This window comes from Oryx dammah, unplaced genomic scaffold (genome assembly GCF_014754425.2).
Source record: "Oryx dammah isolate SB20612 unplaced genomic scaffold, SCBI_Odam_1.1 HiC_scaffold_8, whole genome shotgun sequence".
NCBI classification, from domain to species: domain Eukaryota; kingdom Metazoa; phylum Chordata; class Mammalia; order Artiodactyla; family Bovidae; genus Oryx; species Oryx dammah.
In genome coordinates this window covers 23,454,082-23,473,012 of record NW_024070192.1, presented here as the reverse complement: position 1 = coordinate 23,473,012, position 18,931 = coordinate 23,454,082, and the positions used below count along the sequence as shown (strand labels likewise).

The following is an 18,931-nucleotide window of genomic DNA, read 5'->3' as shown; positions in this document are numbered from 1 at the left end:
GCCCCGCGGGCATGGCTTAGTTTCATTGAGTTAGACAAGTGTCTAACTCAATTTTATGTTACAATTCCATAAATGGAATTAGCCAGTCTGTTTTTCAATAAGTCAACTGTTAAGATGTCTTCTTGCTGCTGCTGCTGCTAAGTCACTTCAGTAGTGTCCGACTCTGTGCGACCCCATAGATGGCAGCCCACCAGGCTCCGCCGTCCCTGGGATTCTCCAGGCAAGAACACTGGAGTGGGTTGCCATTTCCTTCTCCAATGCATGAAAAGTGAAAAGTGAAAGTGAAGTCGCTCAGTCATGTCCGACTCTTTGCGACCCCATGGACGGCAGCCCACCAGGCTCCTCCGTCCATGGGATTTTCCAGGCAAGAGTACTTGAGTGGGGTGCCATTGCCTTCTCCGAGATGTCTTCATATTCCATGGTAAATCTACTTTTGACTTTTCCTACTTGGAATAAAAGTGGATTTAACATTCTTAACTAAATAAGAAAGTGTGCTCACATTTTTACTTGGTTTTAAATCTCCAAGGTCATAATACTATAACAAGATATTGACAATGACCATTTCTGAAAAGTGGCAGACTACAAAATACAAATTATTGGGGAGGGTTACTACCTGAAATTCAAGCAAAACACGTTTGTTTTTGTAATATATTACTAAATTTAACTGGTGTCACATTATATAGTACTAATTATAGAATATTTGCTATTGATACAGAATTTTAGGGCAAAAACAGGAGGAAAAAGGACTTCATGATAAATTTCATCTGTCAATTTTATACCACACTAAAGAATCAATTGCCAGAAAGTCTGATTTTATACCTATTTTCACATATAACTGACTTTGCTTCCTCAAATCAGATGCCTTATTTGAATATCCAAGGTATATAATATTTATTCTTGGAATGATAAGCCTTTTAAAACATATAAGCTCATTTATTAATTAAACAACTGAAAAATTAGGACTTCCTCCAAAAAACTTTGGTTTTTAAAGCTTAGGAGAGTATAATAATTGTTGCAAAACCTGAACTAACAAAATTACTAAAAATTATATTATAAAAAATTTAATGAGTCTAGCTATGAAATTTAAGACAGGTTATTTTATATAAAGAGAATACGTCTCTGACTTTTTGTCACCGTTTCTTATGATCCTGTTTTCCACTCCTCAAAATGTTAGTATCTTCTAGCATTTTGCAAATGATTGTCACTCTACAGGATCCTTAACCACTTATTCTAAGGTTGTTAGGCCTTAGATGATCATGGGAAGTTAACCAATATTCTAAAATGGTGCCAATTTCAGAAACAAAGATGTTTTATTTTGTTATATAGTATCTGGCATGACTGTTAAGTTTGAATCGGCTAAACACAAAGGTTACTAATGTTTTCCTGATACATGCTCAGTATGTATTACCACAAGAGAGACCACTTACTGAAATTTGAAAAACAAAATCAGGATTTTATTCTTAAAGCAAAGAATGACTAGGTAACTCTGACCCAGATATCTGAGGAAAATGTGAAAGCCAAGGATTTTCAAACATATTTATATATATTCAATAATTTAATAAACAATCACATCTGTAAATGAGATAATTTTTAATTCTAATATTCATATTAGTTACTTAAGTATATTATATTAGCTAAAAATCTCCAAAACTTCGTCAAATATACTACGTATGTGCGTGCTAAGTCACTTCAGTTGTGTCTGACTCTTATTTAGAGTCCCTGTGGACCACAGCCCACCAAGGCTCCTCTGTCCATGGGATTTTCCAGGCAAGAATACTGGAGTGGGTTGCCATTTCCTTCTCCAGGGGATCTTCCCGACCTGGGGATCGAACCTGCATCTCTTAAATCTGCGCATTGTCAGGTGGGTTCTTTACCACTAGCGTCACCTGGGAAAAAAGTATCGTGTATACTAATGGTCATAATCTTCAATGACTTGTTCCTGCTTTTATTAGAAATGACTTAACAATTTACCATGTCTACTGTAAAAAGTCCTTATCAAGAATGATGTAGCTCTTATATACTGATAATAAATGACCTCTTATATATAAAGAAGGAGAAAAGAAGGGTAGAGAATACATATGACATGCTAACTTCTGTGTTCTTAAATGGTATAAACATAAATGCTTATAAAAGCATGGAGCAGTTTCCAAAGAATACATAGGAAACTGTATTCGCCACTTCAGAGAAGTGGAGCTGAAAGACAGGAATAGAACAACCAACAAATTATCACTATGTATCATTTGAATTTCAAGCCATGTGCATGTGTTATATTTTTTGAACATTTAATTTAAAAAATAAAAAGAGCATAATGTGGTGGTTAGTAGTACAAAGTTTTGAATTAAACTGCTTGTGTTATCCAACTGCCACTATATTAGCTGTTGACCTTGGGCAAGTTATGTAAGTTAAATACATCATTTGGTGCAATACTTTATCTTTAAAGCAGAGATCATAGAATCTATTTCAAAACGGATTAACAAATGTTTATGATGCACATAAAACAGTACCTGGCACAGATTAAGCACTCAGTAGATACATGCGTGAATATATAATACACACATATTCATATACAGGTATACATCACACACACACATACACACATGCACATATATCTTCTGGGAGTTTATGTCCTTTCTTACCTGATAAGTTCCAGAAAATATATTCTGGCTTCTTTTGATAAACACACTAATATTTTTGATTTAAAAAATTATGAAAAAATAAAAAAATAATAAAAAATTATGTCAAATTTCCTAATGCTAAACAATTGAATCTATGCTACTTTTTTTCTATACATGCTAACTAGATTTATGTATCTTCTTAGGCTATTTTAAGCCACCTTTAAATATTTTTGCTAAGCCACCTTTAAATATTTTTGCTCCTCTCTTCCTCATTTTTATTTCATTAATTTCTGCTCTTAAATCTTTCTCTTCTACTTTCTTCAAGTTACCTGTTCGTTTTGTCTAACATTGATCTTGATGCCCTCAATTAATTTTTAGCCTTTCTTCTGAGCTAAATATCCTCTTTGAAAATAATGCTTTACCTGCATCCTACATGTTCTGTATGTAGCAATTTTATTCAGTTCAGTCACTCAGTAGTGTCTGACTCTTTGCGACCCCATGAATCGCAGCACGCCAGCCCTCCCTGTCCATCACCAACTCCCAGAGTTCACTCAGACTCATGTCCATCAGGTCAGTGATGCCATCCAGCCATCTCATCCTTGGTCGTCCCCTTCTCCTCCTGCCCCCAATCCCTCCCAGCATCAGTCTTTTCCAATGAGTCAACTCTTCACATGAGGTGGCCAAAGTACTGGAGTTTCAGCTTTAGCATCATTCCTTCATTAATTTTCAGAAGTATAATTTTTTCCAATATATGAGAAGGGATTTTTTGTCTTTTGCTACTAACTTTAATCTTTTCACAGTATGAACACAGAATATAGTCTCTAATGATACAGATTTTAAATTTTTTAAAAATTTCCTATCATTTCTATCAAAATGATAGTTTACAGTTTTAAACCTCATATATTTGCCTGCAATGCAAGAGACCCAGGTTCAATCCCTGTGTTGGGAAGATTCCCTGGAGAAGGAAATGGCAACCCACTCCAGTATTCTTGCCTGGAAAATCCCATGGACAGAGGAACCTGGCAAGCTATAGTCCATGGGGTTGCAAAGAGTCAGACACAACTGAGCGGCTAACACACAATACAGTTTTCTACAGGCCCACCTATATAAGCTGCAGGCACGCCCAATGCTACTTACTCCCTATACCTGCCTCAGTAACAACTCTGTGATTTTTAAATACCTTGTTTATTTAGCTATTTTTTTAACTTTTCAATTTTCTTCTTACTATAAAAAGTGAGGTTTGAGCTAAACTACATCTCCACTACTATATCTTTCACAAAGAATTAAAATTTTCTATAACTTCAAAGATCTGAAAATATTTTCTTTAACCTCACTGTGTGGCTAAGCACAGAATTCTAAATTGAGAGTCAGATTCACTTATAATTTTCAAGGAATGGTTTTATTAGAGTCTGGTTTCCATTGTAAATCTACTGCTCTTTTGATTTCTGAACCTTGAAGGTAACTTCCTCCTAACTCCCTCGCCTCGGGTAGAAACTCTTTGAGAGCCTCACTTTACCCCCTGAAAATTGTAAAATTTGCTTTGGTGTGGGACTTCTTACATTTATTGAGTTTCCTTTTGATAGTGTATTTTTTCAAACTTAAGGCTTCTGTCTCATCAGTTCAAATAAATTTTCATGTTGTGTGTTTTCCATAATTTCCCCTTCCCATTTTCTATGTCCTCTCTTTCACTAGCTGGATGTCTGGTCCAGCTAGATCAGTCCTCCAATCTTCCTATTTGGAAGATGCCTCTATTTCATCTTTCAAAACTTCTTTTGTTTTTTTTTTTACTCCCAATATATTGTAATTTCCAAAAGTGTTCTTACTCTATTCCATCCTCTTATTTAATGAATGTAATATTAGTAATACTCCTTAGGATATTAATCTGTTTGGGTTTCTATATTTCTATTATACTTATTGCTTTCCTTTCTGCTTTATAGTTTCATTTAGAAGTTTATCCAATGTCTGGTAATTACTGCCCCAGTGACTTTGGGCTTGGCCATGCTATTTGCTTTGCACAATGAAACGTGAATGAACATCACCATCCACGTAGAAGCTTTAAATGTTTGTGATTTGTTGCTGTCTCCAGCTCCAAGCTTCTGCCCTCTGCCATATGAGAGAACAGCATACTGCCCATAGCAGCTACTCACTACAGAGCCTGGCATCAATAGTCATATGAGCTTAGTGGAGTTCAGGGAAGTTGGCAATATGTCTGCAGATGATCAGCAGTCCTCAGGGCCATGTGTAAACAAGAAATATGTTGTAAGCCAGTGATATTTGTGATTCCATTTGTAGGTTAAAATATATACACACTTATGTATACATAGAATATTTCTGGAAGGATTCACTAGGCAATAAAAGTAGAAGGGGTCAGAGAGAGAAATTCTCAGTTTTCAGGTTATTATCTTCAGTATTTTTTAATACAGGTTCATGGCAAACATTTGTTTTTATAATAATTTCACACAAAAATAATCCTAGTGAGAAAAAGACAAAATGAAAAGTCTTAAAGAGTACCAAGATAAAACTTCTCCAATTTAAAATTTTTCTATAAACACTTTCATATTGAGGGAATATATTCTCAATATAAAAATTATGGAAAACAGAGAAGGGTATGAATAAGAATAAAAATCATCAATTATGTCAACAACCAGGCATATAATATTATTCATACCATTTTAGAGATATGATTCATCACCTTGTATGTGTAATTCTGTATTCTGCTTTTCAATTTTACATTATAATAAGTACTTTACAGTGTTAAGAATCCATAAACCTCACTTTTAATTGCTGGATGTATTCACCATACATATATGTCATAATTAGCTTAATTATTCCCTTAGTGTTGGACAAATGTATTAATTCTAATTTTTTACTATCTTAGTAATGTCTGTAGAGACATTTCTAGGCATAAGGTATTTCTTGTATTTATGACTTCTCTTTAGGATACTATATTCCTAAATACCATAACTGCCAGGTCAAAAGACATGAATATCTTTAGGCTCTTAACACATACTGCCAGGCTGCTTTCCAAATAAATTACATGGATTTATATTCTTACTAGTAACATTAAGGCAGTCACATTGAGATTCATTTTTTTACTTCTGATTACATGACAGACAAAAACTGGTATTATCAGTAGCAGTTATTTTAATATTTCTCATTACAAGGAGGGCAAATATCTTAACACACTGTTATTATTCATTTGTATTTTCTTTCATATTATCTGTGGCTTTTCATATGCTCATTTATCAAAGTCTCAGTACTTTACCAACTGATTTGTATATCATTTCTTCCATTATATTAAGCTCAGAACGTCTAGTTTCTTTGTGCTTTTAAATGGCACATACAGTAATGTATCAACGAATCTTTCCTTCCATGCTCTCACTTAGCATAGCATCTCTCTAATCTCCGACTGTACCTCAAAATCATCTGTGGAACATTTGCCTCAGATATTTGGATTCAATTAGTAGAAGAACTAGGTAGATGTAATTTTAAAAAACTGAAACTGAAAAAGTGAAAACAATGCATTATGTTCTAGAATAGAATGACTGTCATTTCTTACTCTTTTCTGGGGGGCTAAACATTGAAATGAACCTGACTGTTTTAAGCTCTATCTTAATGCTCTGTTACTGTTGTTCAGTTGTCAAGTAGTGTCTGACTCTTTGAGACCCCATGGACTGCAGCATGCCAGGCCTCCCTGTCCCTCACCAGCTCCCAGAGTTTGCCCAAGATCTTAATCTCCCTGAAACAAAGCGCTTTTTTTTTTTTAAAAAAAAAGAAAACATGCAATAAATTTTGGGGGAAGAAGTAAGATGTCACTATTCATTATGGGATTTTATAAAAGCCATGTCTCCTACCTGGTTGGAGAGTACTAGGAAAAGACAAGGTGACTTTTTCATCTTCATTTTGATAGTTAAATCCTGTAGCATGTATTTCTGGAATAGAAAAAAAAAAAAAATTACTTCACAAATCTGACTGGACCAAATCCAGCCTGTAGCAATTAACATTTTCAAAAGCAAAATCCCAAATAAAATTAAATATTCTGAATTTAATAAATTACGTTCCTATTAACAAGAGTGTCATTTCAAACTAACCTATTTTAGACTATGTAACCTAACCTAAATATGCTCCTTAAAAATAATTACACATCCAACATTAATTCACAAAACTTTCATGATATAAGGAAAGAGGGCTACTATAAATGTGAAAAGGTTTTCTACCGGATTCCCAGACATACTTCATCCTTCTTTGTGTAATAATGATACTGCTTTATTCGTTGCAGTCTTACTCCTGAACATTTGAAACACAGAACAGGTTGCCAAGGTTTCAGTGTTAAAGCTATGTCACTGATAAAGAACCCGCCTGCCAATGCAGGAGACCCGGGTTAGATCCCCGATCTGGGAGAATCCCACATGCAACTAATTTAAGCCCGTGCATGCCCAAGCAACACAACTAATGAGCCTGAGCTCTAGAGCCCAGAAACTGCGACTCCTGAGACCACATTCCGCAACTACTGAAGCCTGTGCACCTAGAGCACAGGATCTGCAACAAGATGAGCCACTGCACTGAGAAGCCCCTGCACTGCAACCGGAGTGGCCCCCGCTCCCCACGACGAGAGAAAAGCCAAAGACCCAACACAGTCAAAAGTAATTTCGAAAAATAAAACAAAAACACAGATTTATCAGTGAAAGTTCTGTTCTCCCACTCAAACAAAGGTAACAGTTCCAACAAGATATAAGTCCTATTTCCACTGAAATTCTTTGCTGTTACATTTTATAGAAATAAGGAACGTAAAAACAGGTGTGCGGATTAAATTAAGGTTTTGATTTACTCCCTACCAGTAGAAAAACATCTATTTCTGCTTTATTGACTATGCCAAAGTCTTTGACTGTGTGGATCACAATAAACTGTGGAAAATTCTGAAAGAGATGGGAATACCAGATCACCTGACCTGCCTCTTAAGAGACCTATATGCAGGTCAGAAAGCAAGTTAGAACTGGACATGGAACAACAGACTGGTTCCAAATAGGAAAAGGAGTACGTCAAGGCTGTGTATTGTCACCCTGCTTATTTAACTTCTATGCAGAGTACATCATGAGAAATGCTGGGCTGGAAGAAACACAAGCTGGAATCAAGATTGCCGGGAGAAATATCAATAACCTCAGATATGCAGATGACACCACCCTTGTGGCAGAAAGTGAAGAGGAACTCAAAAGCCTCTTGATGAAAGTGAAAGAGGGGAGTGAAAAAGTTGGCTTAAAGCTCAACATTCAGAAAACGAAGATCATGGCATCTGGTCCCATCACTTCATTGGAAATAGATGGGGAAACAGTGGAAACAGTGTCAGACTTTATTTTTTTGGAGCTCCAAACTCACTGCAGATGGTGACTGCAACCATGAAAGTAAAAGACGCTTACTCCTTGGAAGAAAAGTTATAACCAACCTAGATAGCATATTCAAAAGTAGAGACATTACTTTGCCAACAAAGATCCGTCTAGTCAAGGCTATGGTTTCTCTAGTAGTCATGTATGGATGTGAGAGTTGGACTGTGAAGAAAGCTCAGCGCCGAAGAATTGATGCTTCTGAACTGTGATGTTGGAGAAGACTCTTGAGAGTCCCTTGAACTGCAAGGAGATCCAGCCAGTTCATCCTAAAGGAGATCAGTCCTGGGTGTTCTTTGGAAGGAATGATGCTAAAGCTCAAACTCCAGTACTTTGGCCACCTCATGTGAAGAGCTGACTTACTGGAAAAGACTCTGATGCTGGGAGGGATTGGGGGCTGGAGGAGAAGGGGACGACAGAGGATGAGATGGCTGGATGCCATCACTGACTCGATGGACGTTGAGTCTGGTGCACAGGAGTTGGTGATGGACAGGGAGGCCTGGCGTGCTGCAATTCATAGGGTTGCAAAGAGTCAGACACGACTGAGCGACTGAACTGAACTGAACCAGTAGTAAGAAGAGCCTGCTTATTTAAATGATACTTCAGAATGCTTAGTTGACACTTGAGGAAAACAGCGTAGCAGATCAACTCCCACCCACATTCTCATTCCTAAAGAAAAACTGCCCAAAGAGGTAGCCTTAATAAGCACTTGAAAAGATGTTCAATATATTTAATCATCATGGAAATGCAAGTCAAAACCACAATATGATACCACTTTATACCCACTAGGACAACTATAACCAAAAAGACAATAATAAGTTTAGGGAGGATGTAGAGAATTTGGAACCCTCACACATTGCTGATAGGAATTTTAAAATGTTTCCAAATGTTCTGGGAAACAGCCTGGCAGTTCCTCAAAAGATTAAATATAGAATTAACTGTATAACCCAGAAATTCCACTCTTAGGTATATACCCAAGAGAAATGAATACATATGTCCACATAAAAATTTATACACAAAGGTTCTTAGTAGTCAAAAAGCAGAAACAATTCAAATGTCTATCAACTGATGAACAGATAATATGGGATATACAATGGAATATTATGTGACAATAAAAAGAAATACAGTGTTAATATATGCTACAATATGGACAAGCCTTGAAAACATGTTAAGTGAAAGAAACCAAACACAAAAGGCCACATGTCTATATGAAATGTTCAGAATAGGTAAATCCATACAGACAGAAAATAGTGGCTGCCTAGGGCTGGAAGGTCATGCAGAAATGGAAAGTGACAGCTCATGGGTTTTTTCTTTTTGGGGTGATGAAAATGTTCTAAAATTGATTCTGACAGTAGCTTAAAAACCACTGAACTGAATTCTATAGCGTGTGATTTATATCTCAAAAAGTTATTATTAAAAGAGAGGCAGCCTTACCAGTCACAGGCTTAAGTCTGATATGGGTAACAGTGATTCAGATTTAATAACATTCTGTGAGTCAGGCAAGATGCCCACAATTCACTCTCTTCTCATAAGTTACTAAAGATTAAATTCCCAATGTTTCTAATATGATGGTTCAAACAAGTTTGATAAAGCCAAAATCTTTATAAAACCAATAAGAATTTATAATTTGTTTTTGAAAGAACTTTATAATCAATTATTCCTCATTTTACAGATAAAGAAAATGATGTATATAAAGTAAGTGATTTACTCAAGGTCACACTGCTGGACTAGAACTCAGTTCCTTTGCTATTCATATTGCCAAAATTCTTTCTATTATCATAAGATAGTGCCTAAATTTGAACAGAAACTCAAGGTTTGGTATATATACAATACTGATAAAATAAATCTCTACTGAAACGACTTCTGCTGGCAAAAATCTGAGATTTGCTCTAACTTGATCCCCAAGAATAGAATATTCCTTGGCCTCCAGGGAAGCTAAAAGGCACTTCAAGGATTAAGAATGCACTTTTTAACTCAGATATAAAGTAGCATTATGGTACCTCTAAGGTATTCTGCAGAGAAGGCAATGGCAACCCACTCCAGTACTCTTGCCTGGAAAATCCCAAGGACGGAGGAGCCTGGTAGGCTGCAGTCCATGGGGTCTCGAAGAGTCGGACACGACTGAGAGACTTCACTTTCACTTTTCACTTTCATGCACTGAGAGGGAAATGGCAACCCACTCCAGTGTTCTTGCCTGGAGAATCCCAGGGACGGGGGGAGCCTGGTGGGCTGCCGTCTATGGGGTCGCACAGAGTCAGACACGACTGAAGCAACTTAGCAGCAGCAGCAGCAGTAGCAAGGTACTCTGATCAAAAACTATCTCTATAAAAGTTTACTAAAACTAACTTGTTTTTATAAATGCACAAGAAAAGCTTCAAACTGGTAAGAAATGAAGACCGAAAAGCAAAATAAGAGCAGTTTTTAAATTGAAATAATCAAACACTGTACTGCTAGATTATATCCTACTGCATATCCTTCCAAATGTACATATATCAACTACACCTGTGTATAAAACAAAGAGCAAATTTCCTCCACAATTCTCTCTCAGTAAAAAGAAAGTAGCCACATATCTGAATTCTTTAAAAGTCTCCTGGATTATGGGATACTCTTCTAATTGCTTCGCGTGGACAACATACTACTTTGCAGAAGTCGAGTTTGAAATAACCTCAGTCAACTGTAGTTTTGAACATCACCACCACCATTCAGGGGCGCAAGCCAAAAATAAGAAAGCATCCTAACTGCCTCCCCCTCCATGTCTGTCTGTCTCTAACACCATACAGTCAACAATCAAGTTCAACATTCTTAATCCCAGAATTTTCAGGTTTTACCACTATAGCCCAGTCCTGTGTATCATTACTTCTCTCCTAGGTCACTATAATAGCTTCTTAATTGGTCTGTTTCCATTTTTGCTGCCTTATAGTCTATGTTATAGCAGCTAGGGTCATCAGTGAGATCAAAGCCTCTAATGGGAGTCCTACAATATTCATAATGAAAATCTGAATCTGCTTGAGATGGGCAATTATTTCTTGGAGAAGATTCAAAAAAAGCACTAATCATAAAATCAAAAAACTGACAGATCAGATTTCATTAATATCCTACTGTATAACACAGGGAACTATATTCAACAGCCTTTGGTAAACCATAATGGAAAAGAATATGAAAAAGTATATATATGTAAAAAACACTTAAAACTTGTAATTATCAAGACACTATGAAGAAAATGAACAGGCAAACCACAGACGAAGAGAAAATATTTTACTTTGTATAGATGCAAAAAAATTATATCCAGAATATACATAAAAACTTCTACAACCCAGTGATAAACAGACAGATAACCAAAAACATCTTTAACGTAATCTTTGACATTGGTCTCAGGAATACAATATCTTTCTAGATATATTTCCTCAGGCAAAGGGGAAAAAAGCAAAAATAAACAAATGGGATTACATCAAACTAAAAGGCTTTTGCACAGCAAAGGAAACCATCAATAAAACAAAAAGACAACCTATCAAATCGGAAAAGACATTTGCAAACAACATACCCTATAAGGGGTTAATCTACAAAACATATAAAAAACACATACAACTAACAGTAACAACAACAACAGCAACCTGATTTGAAAATGGACAGAGGAGCTAAACAGACACTTTTTCCAAATAAGACATACAAATGGCCAATAAGCACATGAAAAGATGTTCAACATCACAAATTTTTACGGAAATGCAGTTCAAAACCACAATGAGATACTCCCTCATGCCAGTTAGACTGGTTATTATCGAAAAGACAAAAAATAACAGGCCAGTATTCTGGGACAACATGGAGTGATGGGGTGGGGAGGGAGGTGGCGTTCAGGATGGGTGGCTTCAGGACGAGGAGGACACATGTATACCTATGGCCGATTCATGCTGATATATGGCAAAAGTGAAAGTGAAAGTCGCTCAATTGTGTCCGACTCTTTGTGACCCCATGGACTACACAGTCCATGGAACTCTCCAGGCCAGAATACTGGAGAGGGTAGCCTTTTCCTTCTCCAGGGGATCTTCCCAACCCAGGGACTGAACCCAGGTCTCCCACATTGCAGGCAGATTCTTTACCAGCTGAGTGAGCCACAAAGAAACCCTGATGTATGGCAAAAGCCATCACAATATTGTAAAGTAATTATCCTCCAATTAAAATAAATAAAACTTTTTAAAAAGGTAACAAATGTTGGCAAGGATCTACAGAAAAGGGAACTTTCATACACTGTTGGTGGGAATGTAAACTAGTATAACCACTATGGAAGACAGTATGGATATTCCTCAAAAATTTAAGAATAGAACTACCATATGATCCAGCTATCCTACTGCTGGTATTCATCCAATGAATACAAAAACACTAATTCAAAAAGATATATGCATCCCTATGTTCATCACATTTACAATAGCAAAGATGTGGAAACAACCTAAGGATCCACCCACTGATGAATTAATTAAGATGTGGGATATATATAAAATGGAATATTACTCAGCCATAAAAAGATGGAATCTTGTCATCTGCTACTACATAGATGGACCTTGAGGCTATTGTGCTAAGTAAAATAAGTCAGACAGGGAAAGGACACATACCATATGACACCACTGAGATTTTATATATATATATATATATATATGAAGTAATTAGGGACTTCCCTGGCGATCCAGTGGCTAAGACAACATGCACCCGATGCAGGAGGCCCAGGTTGATCCCTGGTTGGGAACTAGATCCCACATGATGCAACTAAGAGTCTGCATTCCACAGTTAAAGATACTGGAGCAATCTGGTGGTAAGCACACTATAAGGGCATACAGAAGTAGAAATACAATGCTGTGCACATCAAAAATATAACAAAATGCTGTTGTAGATGTGGGAGTAATAACTAGAACTCATATTTTGCCATTGATGCCTCACTGTCGTTCCTCAAAGACTGCAAGCATTCTCTAACCTCAGAGTTTCTGCAACTTCATGAAAAATTCTTTATCCAGTTACCCATACATTTTATGTCATTCAGGTCTCTGCTCAAATCATTTCTTTAGAAATCTGTTCCATCACCTTAAACAACAGGCTTCCTTCTATATTCTGTTCCTGTGATTTCTGAGTACCTATCACTATATTCATTACATTACATATTTGTTATTTATCTTCCCAAATTGAATAAATATATCTGGAATGCTGACTCCTAGTTTTGTCTACCACGCTACCTCCAATGCTAGAATGGTTTCTGGCACACAGTAGGTTTAGAAAACATTAGCAGAATGAATAGGTCCCTTCAAAAACAACATTCTAAGGGATTACATCATGAAGATCATCAGTAGTACCCATATAAAATAGATTAATTAAAAATACCTTTACTAATAATATATGAATGGGGATTTATGGCTAGAGAGAAAATTTTCAATTAAAACATAATACAGTAATTCAAAAAGGCCTTAGAACATAGTATTTGCTCTGGAACAACTAGATTGTTCAAAGTGTGGAAAGCCATTAATATAATACTAAAGATACATGAAAAGTCTCAATAAATATGCTTCAATAAAGTAGAGAAAAGGCAATATTACTAAATTAATGTTTACATAAATATAGTTATAATTTAAATTGTATATATGTAAATTCAGCATTATAAGTAGACAGTTACCTACATCACGTATAAACAGAATCAATAACCTCAGATACGCAGATGACACCACTCTTATGGCAGAAAGCAAAGAAGAACTAGAGAGTCTCCTGATGAGGTGAAAAAGGAAAGTGAAAAAGTTGGCTTAAAACTCAACATTCAAAAACTAAGATCATGGCATCCAGTCTCATCATTTCATGGCAAATGGATGGGGAAACAATGGAAACAGTGAGAGACTATTATCTTGGGCTCGAAAATCACTGCAGATGGTGACTGCAGCCATGAAATTAAAAGACACTTGCTCCTTGGAAGACAAGCTATGATGAACCTAGACAGCATATTAAAAAGCAGAGACATTACTTTGCCAACAAAGGTTCATCTAGTCAAAGCTACTCTTTTTCCGGTAGTTACGTATGGATGTGAGAGTTGGACTATAAAGAAACCTGAGCGCTGAAGAACTGGTGTTTTTGAATTGTGGTATTGGAGAAGACTCCTGAGAGTCCCTTGGACTGCAATGAGATCAAACCAGTCAATCGTAAAAAAAAACAAATCAGTCCTGAATATTCATTGGAAGGACTGACGCTAAAGCTGAAACACCAATACTTTGGCCACATGATGTGAAAAACAAACTCAGGAGAAGACCCTGAGGCTGGGGAAGACTGAAGGCAGGAGAAGGGGATGACAGAGGATGAGATGGTTGGATGGACTCACCAACTTGATGGACATGAGTTAGAGGAAGCTCTGGGAGTTGTGATGGACAGGGAAGCCTAGCGTTCTGCAGTCCACGGGCTTGCAAAGAGTTGGACACGGAGAATGTCAAGGCTGTATACTGTCACCCTGCTTATTTAACTTACATGCACAGTACATCATGAGAAATGCTGGGCTGGATGAAGCACAAGTTGGAATCAAGACTGCTGGGAGAAACATCAATAACCTCAGATATGCAGATGACACCACCCTTATGGCAGAAAGTTAAGAAGAAACTAAAGAGCCTCTTGATCAAACTGAAAGAGGAGAGTGAAAAAGTTGGCTTAAAGCTCAACATTCAAAAAACTAAGACCATGGCATCCGGTCCTATCACTTCATGGCAAATAGATGGGGAAACAGGGGAAACAGTGACAGATTTTATTTTTTTGGTCTCCAAAATCACTGCAGATGGTGACTGCAGCCATGAAATTGAAAGATGCTTACTCCTTGGCAGGAAAGTTACGGCCCACCTAGACAAAATATTAAAAAGCAGAGACATTACTTTGCCAACAAAGGTCCATCTAGTCAAAGCTATGGTTTTTCCAGTAGTCATGTATGGATGTGTGAGTTGGACTACAAAGAAAACTAGGGGCGAAGAACTGATGCTTTTGAACTGTGGTGTTGCAGAAGACTCTTGAGTCCCTTGAACTGCAAAGACATCCAACCAGCTCATCCTAAAGGAAATCAGTCCTGAATGTTCACTGGAAGGACTGACGTTGAAGCTGAAACTCCAATACTTTGGCCACCTGATGCGAAGAGATGACTCATTGGAAAAGACCCTAATGTTAGGAAAGATTGAAGGTCGGAGAAGAAGGGGACGACAGAGGATGAGATGGTCGGATGGCATCACCGACTCAATGGACGTGAGTCCACGTAAACTCTGGGAGCTAGCTGGTGATGGAGAGGGAGGCCTGGCGTGCTGCAGTCCATGGCATCACTAAGAGTCAGACATGACTGAGCAACTGAACTGAAGTGAAGCTTAACCAAACTTAACCTTGACAGAAAATCTTTAAAAAAAGATTTTAAATGTGAGAATAGCAATCTTATAACCAGGCATATGTGGTTATTCAAATCTGAGCCTTCACTGTCACATCTATAAAATTAAAATCATTACCGATTCCTTAGTTATTTGAAGGTTATATATAATGACTCTATGTAAAGTGCTTAGCATAGTGTCTGGTTATGACCATCAAAAAAATGAACACTTTTTTCCTAGATCGTAATATATGTAACAGTTCTTCGTTAACTACAATTCATTGTTGCTGTGGAGCCCCTAAGTCATATCTGACTCTGCAACCCCATGGACTGTAGCCCACCAGACTCCATTGGATTTCTCAGGCAAGAATAGTGAAGTGGTTGCCACTTCCTTTTCCAGGGGGTCTTCCGGACCCAGGGATCAAACCTGTGTCTCCTATTTGGCAGAAGGATTCTTTACTGCCACCAGGAAAGTCCACTAATTCATTATACCTGTATAAATAAGGACTCTTGCTGAAATTACTTACAATAGAGCACTACATTTCAGAAAAAAAACTAAATATAATTGGCATTTTGAAATATGTGGACATAAACACACATATTTGGGTATAAGCATGCATGTGTTGAGTATGTATTTTAGTAATCAAATAAACAGAAGCAAAACATGAATATAAGCATAGCATGTATAAAACCATAACAAAAAAATCTTACACTCAAAACTAACAATATTCACTTTGACTAAAAAACGTTATTCATGACAATATATACCTACAAAGTTAAAAAATGATTTAAGATATAATTTTGACTTAGAAGTAAAAAGAATTTCAGAACTATGTACACAATATGCTATCATTTATGAGCACACACACAATACATATGTAGATACAGATATATAGACACACATGAACATATATGTCTATAAATGCTTAGAACATCTAAGGAAGGATACATACAAACTTGACAACTTGTCTTTAGGCAGGAGAGGTTGAAGGCTGGAGAGGGGGAAAGCAGGCTTACTTAGTACTGTGTAACTTTTGAATTTGGCATCATGTGAACATATTAATTATGAAAAATTTTGTAATGGTAAAATCTTTTGAAAGATACTCCTTTTGAGATCCTGATCAAATCTGTAGAGCATACCCATTTATCAAACAAATCTAATGAATATGTGTTCTCATTTTGGGCTTTCCAAGTATGGCTTATTAAGGAGGAGGCACTCTTGCCTGGATCTTTAGGATTCTGGTCAATCATAATGCAAAAACCACAGTCATTCTTAGAGAACACGAAAGGTGAAGTGGCTCATCTTGTTTGCATAATCTACCATTGCAAAAAGCTTTCACTATAACGAAAAGAAGGCAGACGCTCTTAATCACTGTACCACTTCAGTTCAGTTCAGTCACTCAGTCGTGTCCGGATCGCTCAGTCGTGTCCGGCTCTCTGCGACTCCATGAACCGCAGCACGCCAGGCCTCCCTGTCCATCACCAACTCCTGGAGTTTACCCAAACTCATGTCCATTGAGTCAGTGATGCCAACTAATCATCTCATCCTCTGTCGTCCCCTTCCCTTCCTACCTTCAATCTTTCCTAACATCAGGGTCTTTTCCAATGAGTCAGCTCTTCGCGTCAGGTGGCCAAAATATTGGAGTTTCAGATTCAACATCAGTCCTTCCAATGAACACCCAGGATTGATTTCCTTTAGGATGGACTGGTTGGATGTCCTTGCAGTTCAAGGGATTTTCAAGAGTCTTCTCAAACACCACAGTTCAAAAGCATCAATTCTTCAGTGCTCAGCTTTCTTTATAGTCCAACTCTGACATCCAGACATGACCACTGGAAAAACCACAGCCTTCACTAGACGGACCTTTGATGGCAAAGTAATGTCTCTACTTTTTAATATGCTGTCTAGGTTGGTTATAACTTTCCTTCCAAGGAGTAAGCATCTTTTAATTTCATGGCTGCAATCACCATCTGCAGTGATTTTGGAGCTCCAAAAAATAAGTCTGACACTGTTTCCGCTGTTTCTCCATCTATTTCCCATGAAGTGATGGGACCAGATGCCATGATCTTCGTTTTCTGAATGTTGAGCTTTAAGCCAACTTTTTCACTCCCCTCTTTCACTTTCATCAAGAGGCTTTTGTGTTCCTCTTCACTTTCTGCCACAAGGGTGGTGTCATCTGCATATCTGAGGTTATTGATATTTCTCCTGGCAATCTTGATTCCAGCTTGTGTTTCTTCCAGCCCAGCGTTTCTCATGATGTACTCTGCATAGAAGTTAAATAAGCAGGGTGACAGGCTGTTAAATATACAGCCTTGACGTACTCCTTTTCCTATTTGGAACCAGTCTGTTGTTCCATGTCCAGTTCTAACTGTTGCTTCCTGACCTGCATATAGGTTTCTCAAGAGGCAGGTCAGGTGGTCTGGTATTCCCATCTCTTTCAGAATTTTCCACAGTTTGTTGTGATCCACACAGTCAAAGGCTTTGGCATAGTCAATAAAACAGAAATAGACGTTTTTCTGGACCTCTCTTGCTTTTTTGATGATCCAGTGGATATTGGTAATTTGATCTCTGGTTCCTCTGCCTTTTCTAAAACCAGCTTGAACGTCTAGAAGTTCACATTTCATGTATTGCTGAAGCCTGGCTTGGAGAATTTTGAGCATTACTAGCGTGTGAGATGAGTGCAACTGTGCGGTACTTTGAGCCTTCTTTGGCATTTCCTTTCTTAGGGATCGGAATGAAAACTGACCAATCACCACTTAAGTCTCTGACAAAATTTGAGAACCTTTCTCATGTGAGTTCTTCTAGAACAGAGTTTGTTTTCTGTTTGATATTTGTGCAGGTATGCTATCTGGTCCAGTACCATTCCTTTAAATTACTCTGCTCACTTCCACAAAGAATACCAGGATCCTCAGGCCCCTTCATAAATCTACTTTACTTATGAACCTATCTGCAGGGCAGGAATAGAGATGCAGACATAGAGAAGTAAAGACAAAGTAGAGACATAGAGAACAGAATAGAGAACTGATGTGTGGACACAGCAGGCTGGCAGGGGGGTAGGGGGGGAGGAGGGGGAAAGAGAAGGTGGGACAAACTGAGAGAGTAGCACTGATACACACACACACACACACACACTCTCTCTCTCTCTCTCTCTCTACCATGTGTAAAAATAGATAACTCATGGGAAGCTGCTGTATAACATAGGGAGCTCAGCTGGGTGTTTTGTAATGACATAGAGGGGTAGGATAGAGGGGTGGTGGGAGGGATCCTCCAGCGGGAGGGGATATCTATATTTTTATAGTGAATTCACGTTGTTGCACAGCAGAAACACAATACTGTAAAACAATTATCCTCTAATTAAAAATATTAAAATTAAAAATTACTTCATTGTAATTTTCCCCCTTTCTGCTGGCCTTTCTCATTTTATCATTTATTATGTTAATTCTGGTACTCTCTCTGTCATAGTAGGCCTCAAGAGGCATACAATGCTTTTTATTTAGTAAGCACCTACCCCTATGAGGGAACCTATAGCTGTTAAGGCCAATTTGTATTAACAATGAGTAACACAATGAGGAATTATAAGGTAACTCCT

At 37.5% G+C, this 18,931-nt stretch overlaps 1 protein-coding gene across 1 annotated transcript in view; it reads right to left on the bottom strand.

Annotated features, from left to right (window-relative positions):
• The window catches only part of NPEPPS (aminopeptidase puromycin sensitive), a 115,630-nt gene that overhangs the window by 45,905 nt on the left and 50,794 nt on the right, over positions 1 to 18,931 (bottom strand). Inside the window, exon 3 of the mRNA XM_040245547.1 lies at positions 6,470 to 6,547. Coding sequence (XP_040101481.1) covers positions 6,470 to 6,547 — 78 coding nt within the window. The remainder of the gene's footprint in view (positions 1 to 6,469; positions 6,548 to 18,931) is intronic.